This window comes from Chrysemys picta, chromosome 2 (assembly GCF_011386835.1).
Source record: "Chrysemys picta bellii isolate R12L10 chromosome 2, ASM1138683v2, whole genome shotgun sequence".
NCBI lineage: Eukaryota > Metazoa > Chordata > Testudines > Emydidae > Chrysemys > Chrysemys picta.
In genome coordinates this window covers 69,468,658-69,483,906 of record NC_088792.1, presented here as the reverse complement: position 1 = coordinate 69,483,906, position 15,249 = coordinate 69,468,658, and the positions used below count along the sequence as shown (strand labels likewise).

Below are 15,249 nucleotides of genomic sequence, written 5' to 3'. Positions count from 1 at the left end.
TATTGATGGTGGACTACCCTCTCCCTTTTGTAAGTAGTCTGTCTTGCTTGGAGGCATGTTACTGAGGCAATGTGAGGGAAACTTTAACCGCCCTGGCCACCTTCTGTGGAAAGAAGACTTCATTTTACTATTCACTTAATTACAAATGTTTCAGATAGGGAAAACATATTTCTTTTTCATCCATTTTTATTAGGCATTATCTTTTAAAAACATCTTATTCCTTTAGGCTTGTCTCTAGTTGTTAAACTCAAAACCCCAGATACAAACACCTTTGAGGTTTGGGAAAATTCATATCCAGAACTGAAGTTTGAGACTTGAGGTCCTCTCTAGTTACAATCAATAATATTCTTTAAGGTGGAAGGATGAGACCTATCCAGGTAAAGTTGTCTGTTTCTTAGCCATGAAACACATTTGCCAAATAGATTAAGATCACTTACATATGCCCTTACACTGATATTGAATGCAGCAATGTATATCCTTGTCTCAAGACTAAGGTCTGCTTCTTTCATTTTTGTTTGTTAGGAGGATCCCATGAGAATGGAAGAACACATCATGCCTTAGACTCTGATGGAACATTTATTTCTTACAGGTAGGTACTTGTTTGCTATTTTTAAAAAAAAATTGTTTGACTAGAATGGGAATCATCACCTACTTAAAACCAAAGAGCAGTCTGAGATTATTTGAGAATATTATACAACTTAAACTGAAGCATGCTTTTTCAATAGATTGATTTGATATCTCTTTTCTGATGAATTAGTGAATGCTTGAAAAAACAGATTGATTTGTGGAGCATATCTTGTTAAAGGGAGCAAGCTAGTTAAACATTTCAACAACAAAAGGCTCACATGTCCATGAAGTGTGTTTTTCAAGTGATGGTACTAAAGTCTTTCACCTCTAAGTGTGTCACTTAAGCTCAATATGTGCTAATACAATATTTAATTCACCAGGATCATCTTTGTGATCTGCAAATTCACTGAATCTACTGATCACATGGGAGCCTGCTAGCACTTAAATTGTAATTCACAAGAGAATTAAACGTTGTTTGGTAATATCTAATTTTGATTGATCATCTGCAATCATGACACTATTGCATCTCAGTTAGTAATAAATACTAGAAATACCATTTAAGGAAAATAGAATACTAAGTTAACTTTTTTGTTAGCGTTGTCATCAGAACTTTGAATCTTGCTTGAATAAATGTTTGAGGATGTTTGTACTTTAAGACAGAGAAAGCTAATAGGAAGAAAAATTCAAGTGCTGCTTCCTGTGTTAGTTGATAACTTAGATAATGGATAAAAGTGGTAGAAGTGTCGTTTCAGACTTTATATAAACAAAGAGCCAGTTCCACTATTAAACTAACATTTGAGAACCATCCATGATTGGGAAAATCCATAGTTTTGGTACAAGTACAGTTTAAATTATATGTCTGCATAACGAAATCTGATTCTTAAATGTGCAGTAAGTAAAGCCATGCTAATCATCAGAGTCTTTCAGATTTATTTATACAATGTGCTAATGAGATTCTCTGAACAAATACAAAATATCAAAATGAATAACAGAAATAATTATTAACAAACTTAGCCAATGTTAACTAAAGGGTTCAAAATCTCCACCCCAAAAAAGATCTTTAAACCTCTCAGTCAAAACAAAAACAAAAACCTATGTAAATGGATAGACCTTGCAGCAATCCCTGAAGGTCATCCTGAAGGATCAGCAAGGAGAGTGAACTCAGAAGTTGGGGGCTTTTGACTGAGAACATGCTGCCATTATCTTCAGGACATTTAAGTGTGGAAGCTGTTATCTCAAGCACCTCAGCTGATCTCAACTGCCAGATTATAACATGAAAGGAGAGTCTGTTTCATTTGGGAGTTGAGTACCCTGCACTTTGCGGGATGGGGCCCATAAAGTAAAGCTTTCTGCACAAAGGAATTACAATCTGAGTCAAGTCCTACAGGCAAGATTCTGGCCCACACTAAGGCCCCTTTGCACTGCTTGAGCCATGAGGATGCCATAAAGCTGCGCTAAAGGGACAGCAAGGGATTCCTCCTGTGTTAAGAATTCTTTGCTTGGGTAAAGGCTGCGCTTTGTCACCCTCTTCCAGCCTAGGGGTGTAGAGGGTGAACCAAGGGAGGGAGGGGCCTACCTATAATACACACTTCATCTTGTTAGTACCTGGCTGTCCTGTCAGGTCTTTGGGGCTGTTACAAGCCAATGTAACAGAGCAGCCCTGGCATTGCTCTAAGTTGTGCCGGGGAATCGGGGAGCACAAAGTTGTCCTTCGTTCTCCCCCAGCTCTAGGAGTAAATATAATAGTATCTTGGTCACACCGCTACTGAATGGTAAGTGCATTCTGAAAGAGATGTTTCCAACACAACTTTATAAAACTACCACTGAAGTTAACAAATATTTATTGCAGTGTCAGAGTATTAATTTATTATTATAATTAGAGGCAAGATGATAAAGCAAGGTAATACAGTATATTAAAAAAAAAACTTTGGCTTTGAATAGTTGGCAAATCAGCATTGTTATTAAGTAGCATTACAGTATTTAAGTTGTGAAATGAATGTTTTCTGCTCAGTGGCAAGTGGCTCCTACCATATAACAAGACTGACTGTAAATTTGCTGATAGGTTTGAATGTAGCATTGATAACATGCAGCACAGAGCTGTGACTATGTTAAGGTGAACAGACAAAAACTTGATGACCAAGAAAACATGAATGCTAAACTATATTGATTTTGTGCAGTGTTGTTGTAGTGGTGTTGGTCCCAGGATATTAGAGAGACAAGATGAGTGAAGTAATATCTTTTATTGTACCAACTTCTGTTGGTGAGAGAGAAAAGCTCTCGAGCTTACACAGAGCTTGAAAGCTGCTGTCTCTCACCAACAGAATTTGGTCTAATAAAAGATATCACTTCACCCATGTCTCTTTAAACTACATTGAAACATAATGGTGGTAAAGATCTTACCTGTACATACATGTTATTTGTTTACTAATCTGTTTCCGTGCTGTCCAAGTATCCTTCAAGGATGTAATTCCATCAGAGAACATTTTTAAATGAATATTATTTTGAGTACAATTATTTACTTGAGTAAATTACTAATTTGATAGACTATAGCAACTCCTGACCGTTCTATTACAGTGCACCATACTTAGGTCAGTAACCCATTAACAAAGTCTCTAACAGGCAGTAGTCTTTTGGGTCAATGCAAGTGTCATATGTGCAGTTAGCTGATGTGCACTAAGTGCAACTGAAAGTTTTCCTTGGAAGAAACAAATTTCCTTGTACATTTAAAAAATATGTTTCTTTTAAGTATCAACAGCAGTTGCATTCGAGTTTGATTTAGGAAAAACAGATAGGTAGTTACAGGTGCTTTAGAACGTTTGAAAGTGCACTACTAACATTTTTCCCTGTTGTATAATTAATCCCAAGAACATGTTGTTTTAAACAAAATTTGAAAATAAAAGGTTTAAAAGTTTTAGCATGGAGGTAATATTCATCATCAATTAAAGGTTCGTATGTCTAATTTTTAACTACAGCTATACTGATGGTGCTGCCTTAATATTTGTTACTTAAAATATTTTATACATGGTCTGTATCTTTTTAGGGTGTGTGGATCTTGTTTGCATTTGTTATAGCGGATGTAGTTAATTCTCCTTACATTTAGATAAGTGGGTGTTTTCTCCTAGCTAATTAAGCAGTGGAAACGGGAAGTGTGTGTGACTGGGACATTTCTAAATATTCTGGGAAGTTTATGGATACATCCTGGTTAGGTGGTAGAGAATTTGTTAGTTGATCTTCAGCTTCTGATTCAGATTATTCTGTGTGTGCTTGAAAAGAAGCATTAGTAGAGTAAGATGTGTTTAAATAGTCTATCTTTCTAAAATATCTTTGAAAGCTTGAAGTTCACTAATGGTAACATTTAAACCATGGGGATTGTTTGTGGGTTTTTTAGTATTTGAGTGCTCTTATCATTAATAAAAACTGAATTTGATTATTTTGGAAGAACTTGTTATTTCCATTAAATGTGTGTTTGATCTTAACACTGTTGTGGTGTTATACCACCACAATGGAAGCCTTTGCTAGGTGTGCAAATTGTTCACTTGGCCAACAATTTAAGCTGGACTCTAACCTCACTATCTGTAATACAGTGCCACTGGAAAGTAGAAATATTGTCTTTCTCTACTTCCCAAGGGCAGCTGACCCCCTCCTCGCCAAAGAGGTGAACCCCTTGCCAGCACATGTGACTACAGACTATTACATTAATCTGTTTAGCCGCAGTACCAGCTGCTTGCATGTTTTTAATTATCTTATTAGATGGTATAACAGTGACCTATGAAATAAAATGAAGGTGAGTATTTTTAAACTTTTTTTACAAGCTATTTTTCTAAATTTATTTTAATGATTTAATAGTTACTTTTAGGGATGCAAATATTCATTTTGTCTGTATAGAATCTAACATCTCAAGGACACTTATTTTCTTCAAAGGAGTTTTCGTACATTAGTACTGCTAATAAAGATGTGGACTGAAAAAGCTCACTTTTCATACTTTTTTGTTGATTAACATATGTTATGATTCTGAGACTTATGACCAATATGCTTAAATAATTTCTGAATAAATTTTTGAATCATACATGACTGTAATTTCTAGATTCCCAATATATCCCAACAAACCTTTTCTTTAGTGGGGACTAATTTCCATGACAACATTTGATCATTCAAAGTTCTGTGATGTGCAGAAACCGTGTGCTCCTCTTTCTGCTATATGCAGTGTTTTTGTATCTGTCTCTCTCTAACTAATAAAATATATTACCTCACCCATCTTGTCCCTCTTTCTGCTATTATTCAGGCAAAGAGATGATCTGGGTATGAAAAGATGTTGGCACACAATCTTCCTCTTCTTGACAGGATCTGCTTCTCAGTTGTTTCCTCTCTCCCTGCAGGTTGGGCCTGCTGGCTGAGTGTTTTTCCTGTGTTCCAACCAGCTACTAGAATCCCTATGGAGTACACACCAGAGAAAGGAAGCAAGAGAGATAAGCTGTGTCTCCATTTCTCCATCCCTCTCCAGCTGTCTGTCATAAGACTAGTTTGCACAGTGCTCCCATCTTGTGTACCTCTTGTCCTCCCTTGCTAAGAAGCAGCTTTCTCCCAGCCTCACAATCATCCTTGGTTGTCTTCACTGATTTTTTTTAAAACCACCTGCAGGCAAGAATATGGCTCCTTTTTCTCATGTGGCCAAAGATCTCCTAGAGAAGAAGAAAATGGAGGCAAATCTGGAGCCCTCTGCCATTACAGTTGCCCTTTTTCTCCTCCTGCCTTCTATTTCCTCTATAAAGAACACCAAGAGATTGTTCCTATGTTTTTTCACATAGCTCAGACTAAAAATTAGAGCAGAAGGCCTACTGGGCTCCTATCTTTCTACAAGGAAGCTCCTTTCAGAGCTACGCTTCCTTGTCCACGCTTCTGTTTCCAAGATCGAAGAGTCAGGCTATCCCAACCCCACAAAGCTTTCACCTTACCAAGAAACCTGAAATAGATGGCTTCTCAGTTTCGTTCCCTGCTGGCCACAAGGCTCCCAATTAAGATTTAATTTTGTCTGTACAACCTCAATCTCTCCTTGTTGTCCTCTGTTCTGACCCTTTTGAATCATTACATTTGATAGCCTTTAACCTTTGCTTAGTGGAGGTGGCCTGTTTGGTTTCTGTCAGTTCATCTCCACGTGTGGGCACTCCTGTTTTGATTTTCTCCTGGTTTTCTCCTTATGGGATTTTTCTCTGAATACCAGGAGTCCGAAAAAGGCCCTCTGACATTTCCTGCAGAGAGCTTTGAAGATTTGCATTCTTCTCTGTATGCATCCGAAGAAGTGGGCTGTAGTCCATGAAAGCTTATGCTCTAATAAATTTGTTAGTCTCTAAGGTGCCACAAGTACTCCTATTCTTCTCTAAATCATTTCAGAAATTCCCTTCCTTTCTCATCATGTTGGGTGCAGCTCTCTCCCATCCTCACAATCCTCCTTGGTTGTCTTCACTGTTTTTTTTTTAAACCATCTGCAGGCAAGAATATGGCTCCTTTTTCTCATGTGGATATATCTTGTCACTTTTTTAAATCCAGATTCTTTATTCTACAGCTGATCTCCTCTGTACAAACCTCTTCCTGGCCACTCCACTAGAGGAATTTCCACCTTTTTGAACCAAGAAGGAAGAAGCCTCAATTGAGGCATCTTGTCTCAACACTACTGTGTGGCTCTAACTACTTTAGCAAGCACTCATGGCAGGTGCTTTCTGTTCTTCCTAAGTAGTGGAGCTGCTCTTTATTTTCTGTGAAGCAGAGAAGGTAGTGCAGGCCTCCACTCTAGTTGCCCTTTTGGGTACAGGACATGGGTAAGTGGTTAGAAATAGGAGAGTGAGTGTAAACTAACATGCCTGAGAAGTTCTCAATTGGAGATCAGAGCCTATGAGAAGAATCGGGTGCCAAAATCATCTTTATCCACAGGGGCTCCTTGAGAGTTTGATGGTAAAAGGAGAAAAACCAAGGACTGGCATTGCCTTTCTCACATCCCCAGAAAGCATTTTTAAATTTTTATTTTTTCGTACAGGAAAAGTACAGTGTGTACAGGTGTCATAGTATTGTGAGACTGTGTTTTTCATGAATTATTCAGTTGTTCACTGTGTGCGCCCAGTAAATGAGTCCCTAGTATCTGATCATACTGAATCAGGGTCTATCATTGATTTTAGTTTTCTGGTTCAAAAAAGAGCTGATAACATGGAAACTGTTGGTTCCATAAGAAGAATGTAATTGTTGGCTTGTAAACATCTGGCAAAGGATATTCCTTTCCCTATCTTTCATTTCCCTATATTAATTAAATTATTACACTACTTTTTTCCATTAACGGTCGGTTTCCTCTCCCACTCTGATTTCAGACACTTCAGTGAAATGGGTCTGTTCATGAAACACCAGTTCAGCACTTTTCAGGGACATTAGTTGAAACTATTTGTACCCATAAGAAAGCCATCAATAAGGCATTTTTGGTGGAAGGTGTCTGGGTGAAACCTCTAAGGCTATGTCTACCCTGCAATTAAAAACCCACAGGTAGCCTGTGCCAGCTGACTCAGATTTGTGGGGCTCGAGCTAAGGGGCTGTTTAATTGTGGTCTAGACGTTCAGGTTCAGGCTAAAGACCGGGCTCTAGGGATCTGCAAGGGGAGAGGGTCCCAGAGCATGGTCTGCAGCTGACCCCCAAACATCTACACCTCAATTAAACAGCCCCTTAGCCTCAGTTAGCTGGCCTGGGCCAGCTGCGGGTGTCTCATTGCAATGTAGACATACCCTAAGTGCTCCTGTAACGTAAGTAAATAAGGAAGGTGCTCAACTGTGGAAGTCTGACACAAGAAGTCAGAATGAATTCGGGTCTTCCTTTGTTTAGCAAGCACTTCAAGTCCCATCTCTTTGCACCAGCCTCACCTCGGTAAGAGCTGGTGATACATACAACATCCAAGGGTGGAACAGAGAACTTTGTCCTTACAAGGCTCAAGCTGAAGCTAAATATTATGATGAATGTCTCAATATAGAAATAAAATGCAGTAGTTATCAATACACCTTTTGCCTAAAATTGTAGCAGACAGTCCACTGAGAAGAGTGACCAAGGAAATAGCACCTAGTTTGACACACGCATACAGTGTAATGAATCTGGTATAACATTGGTTGGAAACAATATAACTTACTGATGATTTTTAGATATAAATGGTACCACTAGATGTACAGGAATGATTTAGATAAACCATAGAACATACTGCATAGAGGTTCTTTGGTAATCACAGATACAAATGACTTTTTCTTAATTGGCAAAATATATTCCAGTTGTTGATCTACTGTATGCACACAGTAACCACAGTGGTTAAATGTAGTTCATGTGAGTGAAAAACATTGCACTGGTTGCTAAAATGTTCCTAAACCCCAGCAAAATTGAAAACCACAATAATAGAATTACTGTTTGTTCTGAAATCTGAAGGAGGAGACACTTGTGGTAAGAGGAGGGAACAGAAAATGCATTTAACTGATAAACATCATCTTCCAAAACACAGTTTAATGAAAAGGTTTTGATGAAGAACAAAAACTGTAAATAAGCTGCATAGCATTTGGGGTCAGTCTGGTCCTATTTGCAGAATTTTTTTTAAAAAATGTTCTAATTTATAGTAAGCACCACCAGTCTTTTAATCATCTTTAAGTAAATAAATAAATAAACTCTGTGCATTAATGTCATTGTCTTGGGATTTAAAACTTTTTATAAATCCCCCGTATCCTACACAGTCTGACAACTGTTCATTACTAAAAAGCGCATGAATTAAAATATTTATTAAAAGTTCTTAAGCACAGCAGGTCTAAGTAATGCAGTATCAGGATTCCTTTAAAACTCAAAGCTCAAATCCTCTTTCTGCCAATGTGACTGAAATTGACAGATAAATGGCACTACATTCTTCTTGGCGTTGAGTTGCACATTTTCAGATCTTAATCATACTGGCGTTTGCTCCTTGGAGAGGAAAACTAGTCCATAAGGTTCTTAGTGACCTAAAAGCAAGAACATCTGCTGCAGAACCATGAGTGAGTTGTTGGCTGACTTTAGCAGCAAGGGAGCCTGCAGATGATCAATTCCTTTCTCAGCACTAGGTGTCATTGCAGCCAGTAGGATTTTGAATGGAGGAGTACTGTATTACAAGTTGCAACAGAACTACTGCAGCTTACCCAAGATAACTTTCGTTTTCATATAGATTCTGCTGAAAGTAAATATGATTAGTAATTTTATTTTGCTAAAGAAATTACAATGCTGAAGTTATATGTAAGGTATATAAAAGAGCTGAGGACTGATTCGTTTGTTAGTCCAAAAAGTTTTAACAGAAAATTTTCCAAAAATAGTGTAAAACTGAAATAATTCTGAAGAGCAATGAGCATCATCTTTGCAACGTAAGAATGCCTCTAATTTAACCTGCTGAATAAAACCAATCTGAACTAACAGGGAAAAAATAGAATATTTGTTTCATGAAATCACTTGGACATGATGATGGTGTCAAAATGAATAGATTTGCAGAGAGAGAGGGGGGACATTTTTATGTCTTTCTAACCAGTAAGACTGCAATATGCTCATGAACTAAAACAAGTTGTAATTGATTGAGTCACCCTGCATGTCCTCATACAGTCAGTTGCATAAATGTTTTGAAATTGCAAATGTGTGTAAACACTTTTTTTTAAACTCTTGTAATGAGATCTCTGATGCAAGATAATTCTTTTCTGATGATTCTTCTGTGCCCTAGTTACACAAGTGCAGACTATCTCTAGTGAGGCAGGTGTCAACAAAGAGAAATACAGAAATGTTGGTACCCTCTAGCAGCACAGTTGCACCTCCACCCTTCCTGTGTGACTCTCTCTTTAGCTTGATGATTGTCAGAGCTGTAACTTTTAACTTTCATTATTAGCATCTAGAAAACACTACAATTTTAGACCATCTTGAAAAGCAGGTGTTTGTATTGGTATAACAAGAGGACATAAGGGAAGTACTTGGGGCCTGGATAATAGTTTACTAGTAGATATAAATACAAGAAGTGGAAAACAACAAATTTAATGATAGACCTATTTGTTGCCTGAATATTAACTCAGGAGAACTAGTACGTGGTACCTGGAGGATTCACTAATTAAAAAAAAGTGACACTGCAATGCTAATAAAAAGTGTGCAAGGTCCTCCAGGTGGTGACCTCACACAACTTATTAAAATGGCTTCTGTTCCAGAGGACTGGAGGGTAGCAAAGAAAGGTACCTTTATTTATAAAGGGCTGTAAGGGTGATCTGGGGAATTAGACAGGCATGCCTTATATCTGTAGATGGGAAGTTGATTGGAAAAAAAATTAATCCCCCCGTAACACCATGCTATGATAGGGTCTAGCCAGCACAGTTTGTGTCAATCAAAATTCTCTCTCTCTCTAATCACTTGAAATTCTTTGTGTGTCAATAAATTAGTGGATAAAGGAGAAGCAGTGACTATAACTTATTTCCTTTCAAATGCATTTGACAAAAATCTATTAACAGAGGCTTCTTTAGCTAAGTAGTCATGAGGTGAGAGGCAAAGTATTGTCATGAATCAAAAACTGGCTGGGAGGCAGAAAACAAAGACTAGGATTAAATGGTAAATTTTCTTCTTGACAAAAGGTTTCTCAAGGTCCCCTACTAGTTTCAATGCTGCCAGTTATATTAATGATCTGGAAAGGGCAGTGAGCAGTGAGGTGCCAAAATTTACAGATATGACAGTTATTTAGGTTAGTGAGGACTGAGTAATTTCAGAGGAGCCTAACCAAACTAAGTTAATGGGCAACACAGTGAAGTTCAATGTTGATAAATGCAGAGGGGAAAAAAATTAATACTTGTATACCTTACATGGTTCTAAATAACTTTCCTGCGTGGATACTGCTCTTCGAGCATCCTTGTAGTCCGCTCAATGAACACCTCTACTCAATGTGCAACTGCAGTCAAAAAAAACCAAACAAGATGTTAGGATGTACAAGGAATGGGATGAAGAGCAAAACAGAAAATATTATAATGCATTATAGAAATCAGTGGTGTGGCCTCATCTGGAATATCAGCGTAGTACTGGCACCCCAGTCTCAAAAAGGATATTGCTGGGGGTTCAGAGAAGGGCAATGTGATTTGATTGATATGGGGCATGGAAAAACCCTCATAACAGATTGGAAAAAGTTCTGATTATTTGCCTTAGAAAGGAGATGAATAAGAGGGGTCATGATAAAAGCATATTAAATAATGAGTGATATAGAGAAAGTAGATCAGGAGCTTCTGTTCTCCTTGTCTAACAACACAAGAAGGAGGGGGTATTCAGTTAAATCAAAAGGTGGCAAATTAAAAACTTACTTTTACACATTGTGTAATTAGGCTGTGCAACTTACTGCCACATCCCTGTCTCATTGCCACATGTCACTAAGGTCAAGATCTTCGGAAGATTTAAAAGGAGATTGTACATATATATATAGCTAACAAGAATATCCAAAGTTCTTATAGTTAATGCTAACAAATTTTTGAAGGGATATTAAACCTCATGCTTCAGAGCTAAAGACAACTTCTAACTATTAGAGGTCAGAATGAGACCTGTTTGGGATGAGGTTAGCAAATTACCCCACATCTGTCTCCTGCAGGTTCGTCTGAAGCATCTGGTGTTAGCCACTGTCATAGGATACTGGATGAACTACAGGTCTGATCCAATGGCAGGTTCCTGTGCTTATCAGCTGATGAATTTCCCTGTCCTGACTAGGTGGTTGAAAAGGCTTTAGTAGAATTAGCTTAGAACTTGACAGGAGACAAGACAGCATCCTCCCTGGAGCTTATTTGGTCATTATTGCTTCTGTCTTCTTTTGTCATGTTTTCTAAGATTTGCAGAACAGTTAAATATAGCTTGAAACATAGTACCACCCACAGACTTCCTACCTGACCTTGGACAGATTGCTCTGTTTTCCTTTGCCACAGTTTTCCCATCTGTAAAAATGAGGACATTTCTGATGTTTATGAAGAGTTCTTGATCACAGTGATTGCTGTAGAAAAGTGTATACAAAAAATAAAGCAATCAGCTGTATTCTTCTGGCAGTGGACTTGTGGTCATTACTTAAATGAGGAGTCCTAGCAATGCAATGTCATGATGGTGAAAAATACAGCTTTCTTACTAGTAATTGGAATTCTCAAAGTTATTGCCTCCAAGGTCCTCACTTGCTTTCTCTCCTACCTCAGTTGTAAAGAGTATCTGTCTCTCTTCCATGCAGGAACTAGAGGTGCCATTCACCTCTCTTCTCTCATGAGCAATGGGATTTTCTGAGTGCTTAACACTTTAAGTGCCTAAATGGGGATCATATAAGTACCTTAGGTAGATAAATGAGACCTGAGTTCGATTAATATGACTTCATAGTGGACCCAAGATTTTCTCCGCATGCTATATCTGTGTGGAAGTTCTGGACAGAACAGGAAAAATAATTGTATTTTCCAAGCAAAAACAGTCACTAGTCCAGATGGGGAATGTGGTGCTTGAGGGTGAATAAACTATCTTTGTTTCAGGTTTGTTTTGCTCTATATACTTGTTGAGTGGTCCTCACAAATACCATTTTTTTTTATTTTCCCATTTTTGTGCAGTAAACGCCTGTACTTTCATCACATTGCTTTCTGCTACTTCCCCTTTTCAAAATGCCGTTTTATGCTGTCATAAATAAAACAAATTCTGTGTGTTTCTTGGATGCATGCAGGAGCTGTATGTTTGACAAGAGCTGTTGCTTTCATTTAAATGTAAATATTACATTTAGATATTCAGATTTTCCCATCAATAATGACCTCAAATTGCAGAGCATAAGGCACAATAATTAGGGAAATCATTTAGTCTGACAGCATATAGCATCAGTAACTTGTTGCTTCATTGGGTGCTTGTGGAGGTTGAGTTGGGGTCTCAACAAATTTAAATAAAAACATTTTAAATAAGTAAACTGAATAAAAATGGCAAATCAGGTTTACTGGGCCCAGGTACATTGTGGTACTTCACATCTTTTTTTCTGACAGTAACAGCATTGCTTAAATTTTTTTTAACCCATTTCTTTGGGGTCATTCTGCTGGGGATCCCTTTTTCTCCCCACTTGAGTAGTGACCGAGAGCAGGGGACCAGCCTGGGATATAGATCATGATCTGGAATCTAAGTGTAAATGCTTGAGCCCCAACAGTAGTGCTATAATATCCTCTCCTGGGCTACCGTGTGTAACATTTGTTATCTGAATATTGTTTTAAGGATTAAACTGTTGTGCTTCATAATGAAAAAAAATCTTTAAATAAAAATAAGTTTAAAATATTTTCAGATACAGGAAGCAGAAGAGCCGTGTACAGTTCCTAATTGCCTTTTAGATAGTACGAGTTCCCTCATTACCTGTGATTTAAGCTAAAAATGAAGTAATTATAGATAACAGTGTTTATCTGGTTGATCTTGGCACCTGCAGTCCTAATGCTCAAGCTTTTCCCATTTTGCTGATGTTCCTAATTTCCACCTCTTTACTTCCACTGATTTTAATGCCTGGTGTCCAATATGAAATCCTACCTTGTTTGAATGCTATACTGTGTAAAGGCTCCTTGTTGTAGCTAGTAGACTTCCTAGGACATGTGTTCATGTAAATCAACAGGATCATAGAACGGTCCTATTTTTGGGTACAATGTTATGTTCCATATCCTACAACAGTTACCTGATGTAGATTAGTAGGATTTCGACTCTCCCTTCCTCTTTCTCCTTTTGATCTATCTGAATAGAACTTATTTATGTCATAGTGTCTTTGGGTAGGCTCAAGCCACATTCTTTAGCATATTGATGTCCATATATTTTACTTCAGGTTTTCCATTATGTTGTAAATCTGGAGTCAGCAGATCTGGGAGCTGCTGGCATAGGAGCTAAGCTCTATTCATTGAAAAGTCTCCCTTTCAGCTCCCCTTCCAGAACTACAACAGCCAAACCGCGTCCTCTTCAGAATAGTAGAAAATCCTTATTCAATAAACGCCAGAATTACTTACCAGAACAAAATATTCTTATCCTTCTCTGTTTTGGCTCCTAATTACATCGTTTGGACTGGATTTCAGAGAAATAATTCCTCTCTGAGACTTTGCAGTCTCCTGCTACTCTGCCATCTCAGTGGTGCAGAAAAGGCAAAGAGGGTAACATTTCTTTTTTCAGAAGCACCTAAGTGACATAGAAACAAAGTACCATTGACTTTTAATAAGTTTTAAGCTCCCAGATGCCAAGGCCACTTATGAAAATGGGGCTTAGGAGCCTAAGTCACTTAGGCCAGCATGTGTGAAAATTTTACCCAGAGTGCCTAGGTCAAAACTATAAACTCATAGACTTTAAGATCAGAAGGGACCATTATGATCATTGCAGGCCACGGAACCTCACTCACTCCTAAAATAGAAGTAAAATTCTGCCCATTATTCTCCCTCTTTCTATATAGGTATAGTACTTCCTTTTTCCTTTAAGTGTTACAGAGCCACTCAATTCACCCCAGCTCGGGAAAGGATCACACTGGATCCCTCCTTCACACCCTAATCTCAGCCAGGTGGCAGGGTATGGCAGGCTGTCCCTGTAGTTCAGCAGCCATGGATAAAATGGAGAGGCTCCTACTATCTGAGTGGACTCCACCTTCTTGTGGTGTGAATTCCATCTCCTGGAGTAGCTTCATGCGAAAAGTAGTTTCAGCTGCTGGCACATTCAGTTTCAGCTTAGCAACCATTGTTGCTGATCATAATACTTATAATGCTTCTGCTCCCCTTCCAGCTGCACATAGGCAGTGGGAAGATGGTGCAGCTGCTGCTGCTTAGGCCTCAGCAGAGCAAGCGAATGCCATAAGGATTTCTGATCCTTAATTTCCAAAAGGGTAAGTCATCTTTTCATTCTTTATGGGGCCTAGTCATTGTTCCTTCAAGCTCAGCAACCAAGCAGTGGGACCACACAGCAAAGAACATGCTACAATGAACAGTGAACAGTAGCTTCTCCTGTGGGTCACAGCAGTCTTTAACAAAAGTCTTTCCTTTTTGCGTCCAGGCACTTACGCTCAGATTTCAGGTCATTGTGTGGATCCCATGTTAGTTCTCCTCCAAGGGGAAAGATCATCTTCAGGAGGTTAATAAATAGGTATCAGAGAGATGGGCAGAGGAAACCCTTGAGCAGTGATATGAGAGCAGTCCCCCTGATCAATCAATTTTGGGTTCTTTGAGGCAGCCCAACATTTCACAGTCCATGTCTGGCTCAGACCATCAGCAAATAAACAAAAAGCATGTGGGAATTATTTGAAGGACGAAGCTTCCATTACTTTCCAAATTATTGAGTACTAAGGGAAAAATACAGGAATACACTTAAAAATATTTAAAAGATCTGAACAGGAGTCAGGAAAAAGGAACACAATGAGGCAACAGAAGATTTCCCCCCCCCCCCTTTCTGGACCCTTTTTTGGAGAATTTCCAGCTAAACCACAGTAAGCACAAGCAAGGCACATCACCTTTTTTCCTGCAAAGATGTTAGGGTCACTATCTCAGTTACAGTGATTCCCACAGGTGGGTGGGTGGGTGGAATTTCAAAAGAACCCACAATTTAAAAAAAGCAGTGGGCGTACACAGGTCCATGCAAGGTACACCTGTAGATTCATTTATTCTGGGATACCCCTCTAGAAGATAACCTGTACATGGGATCGTG

General features: G+C 38.4%; 1 protein-coding gene across 6 annotated transcripts in view; it reads left to right on the top strand.

Annotated features, from left to right (window-relative positions):
- Nucleotides 1-15,249, top strand: part of TBC1D5 (TBC1 domain family member 5) — a 364,302-nt gene that overhangs the window by 222,170 nt on the left and 126,883 nt on the right. For all 6 annotated transcript variants that reach the window (XM_065587056.1, XM_065587057.1, XM_065587055.1 and 3 more), the window contains one exon: nt 523-589. In XM_065587056.1, coding sequence (XP_065443128.1) covers nt 523-589 — 67 coding nt within the window. The remainder of the gene's footprint in view (nt 1-522; nt 590-15,249) is intronic.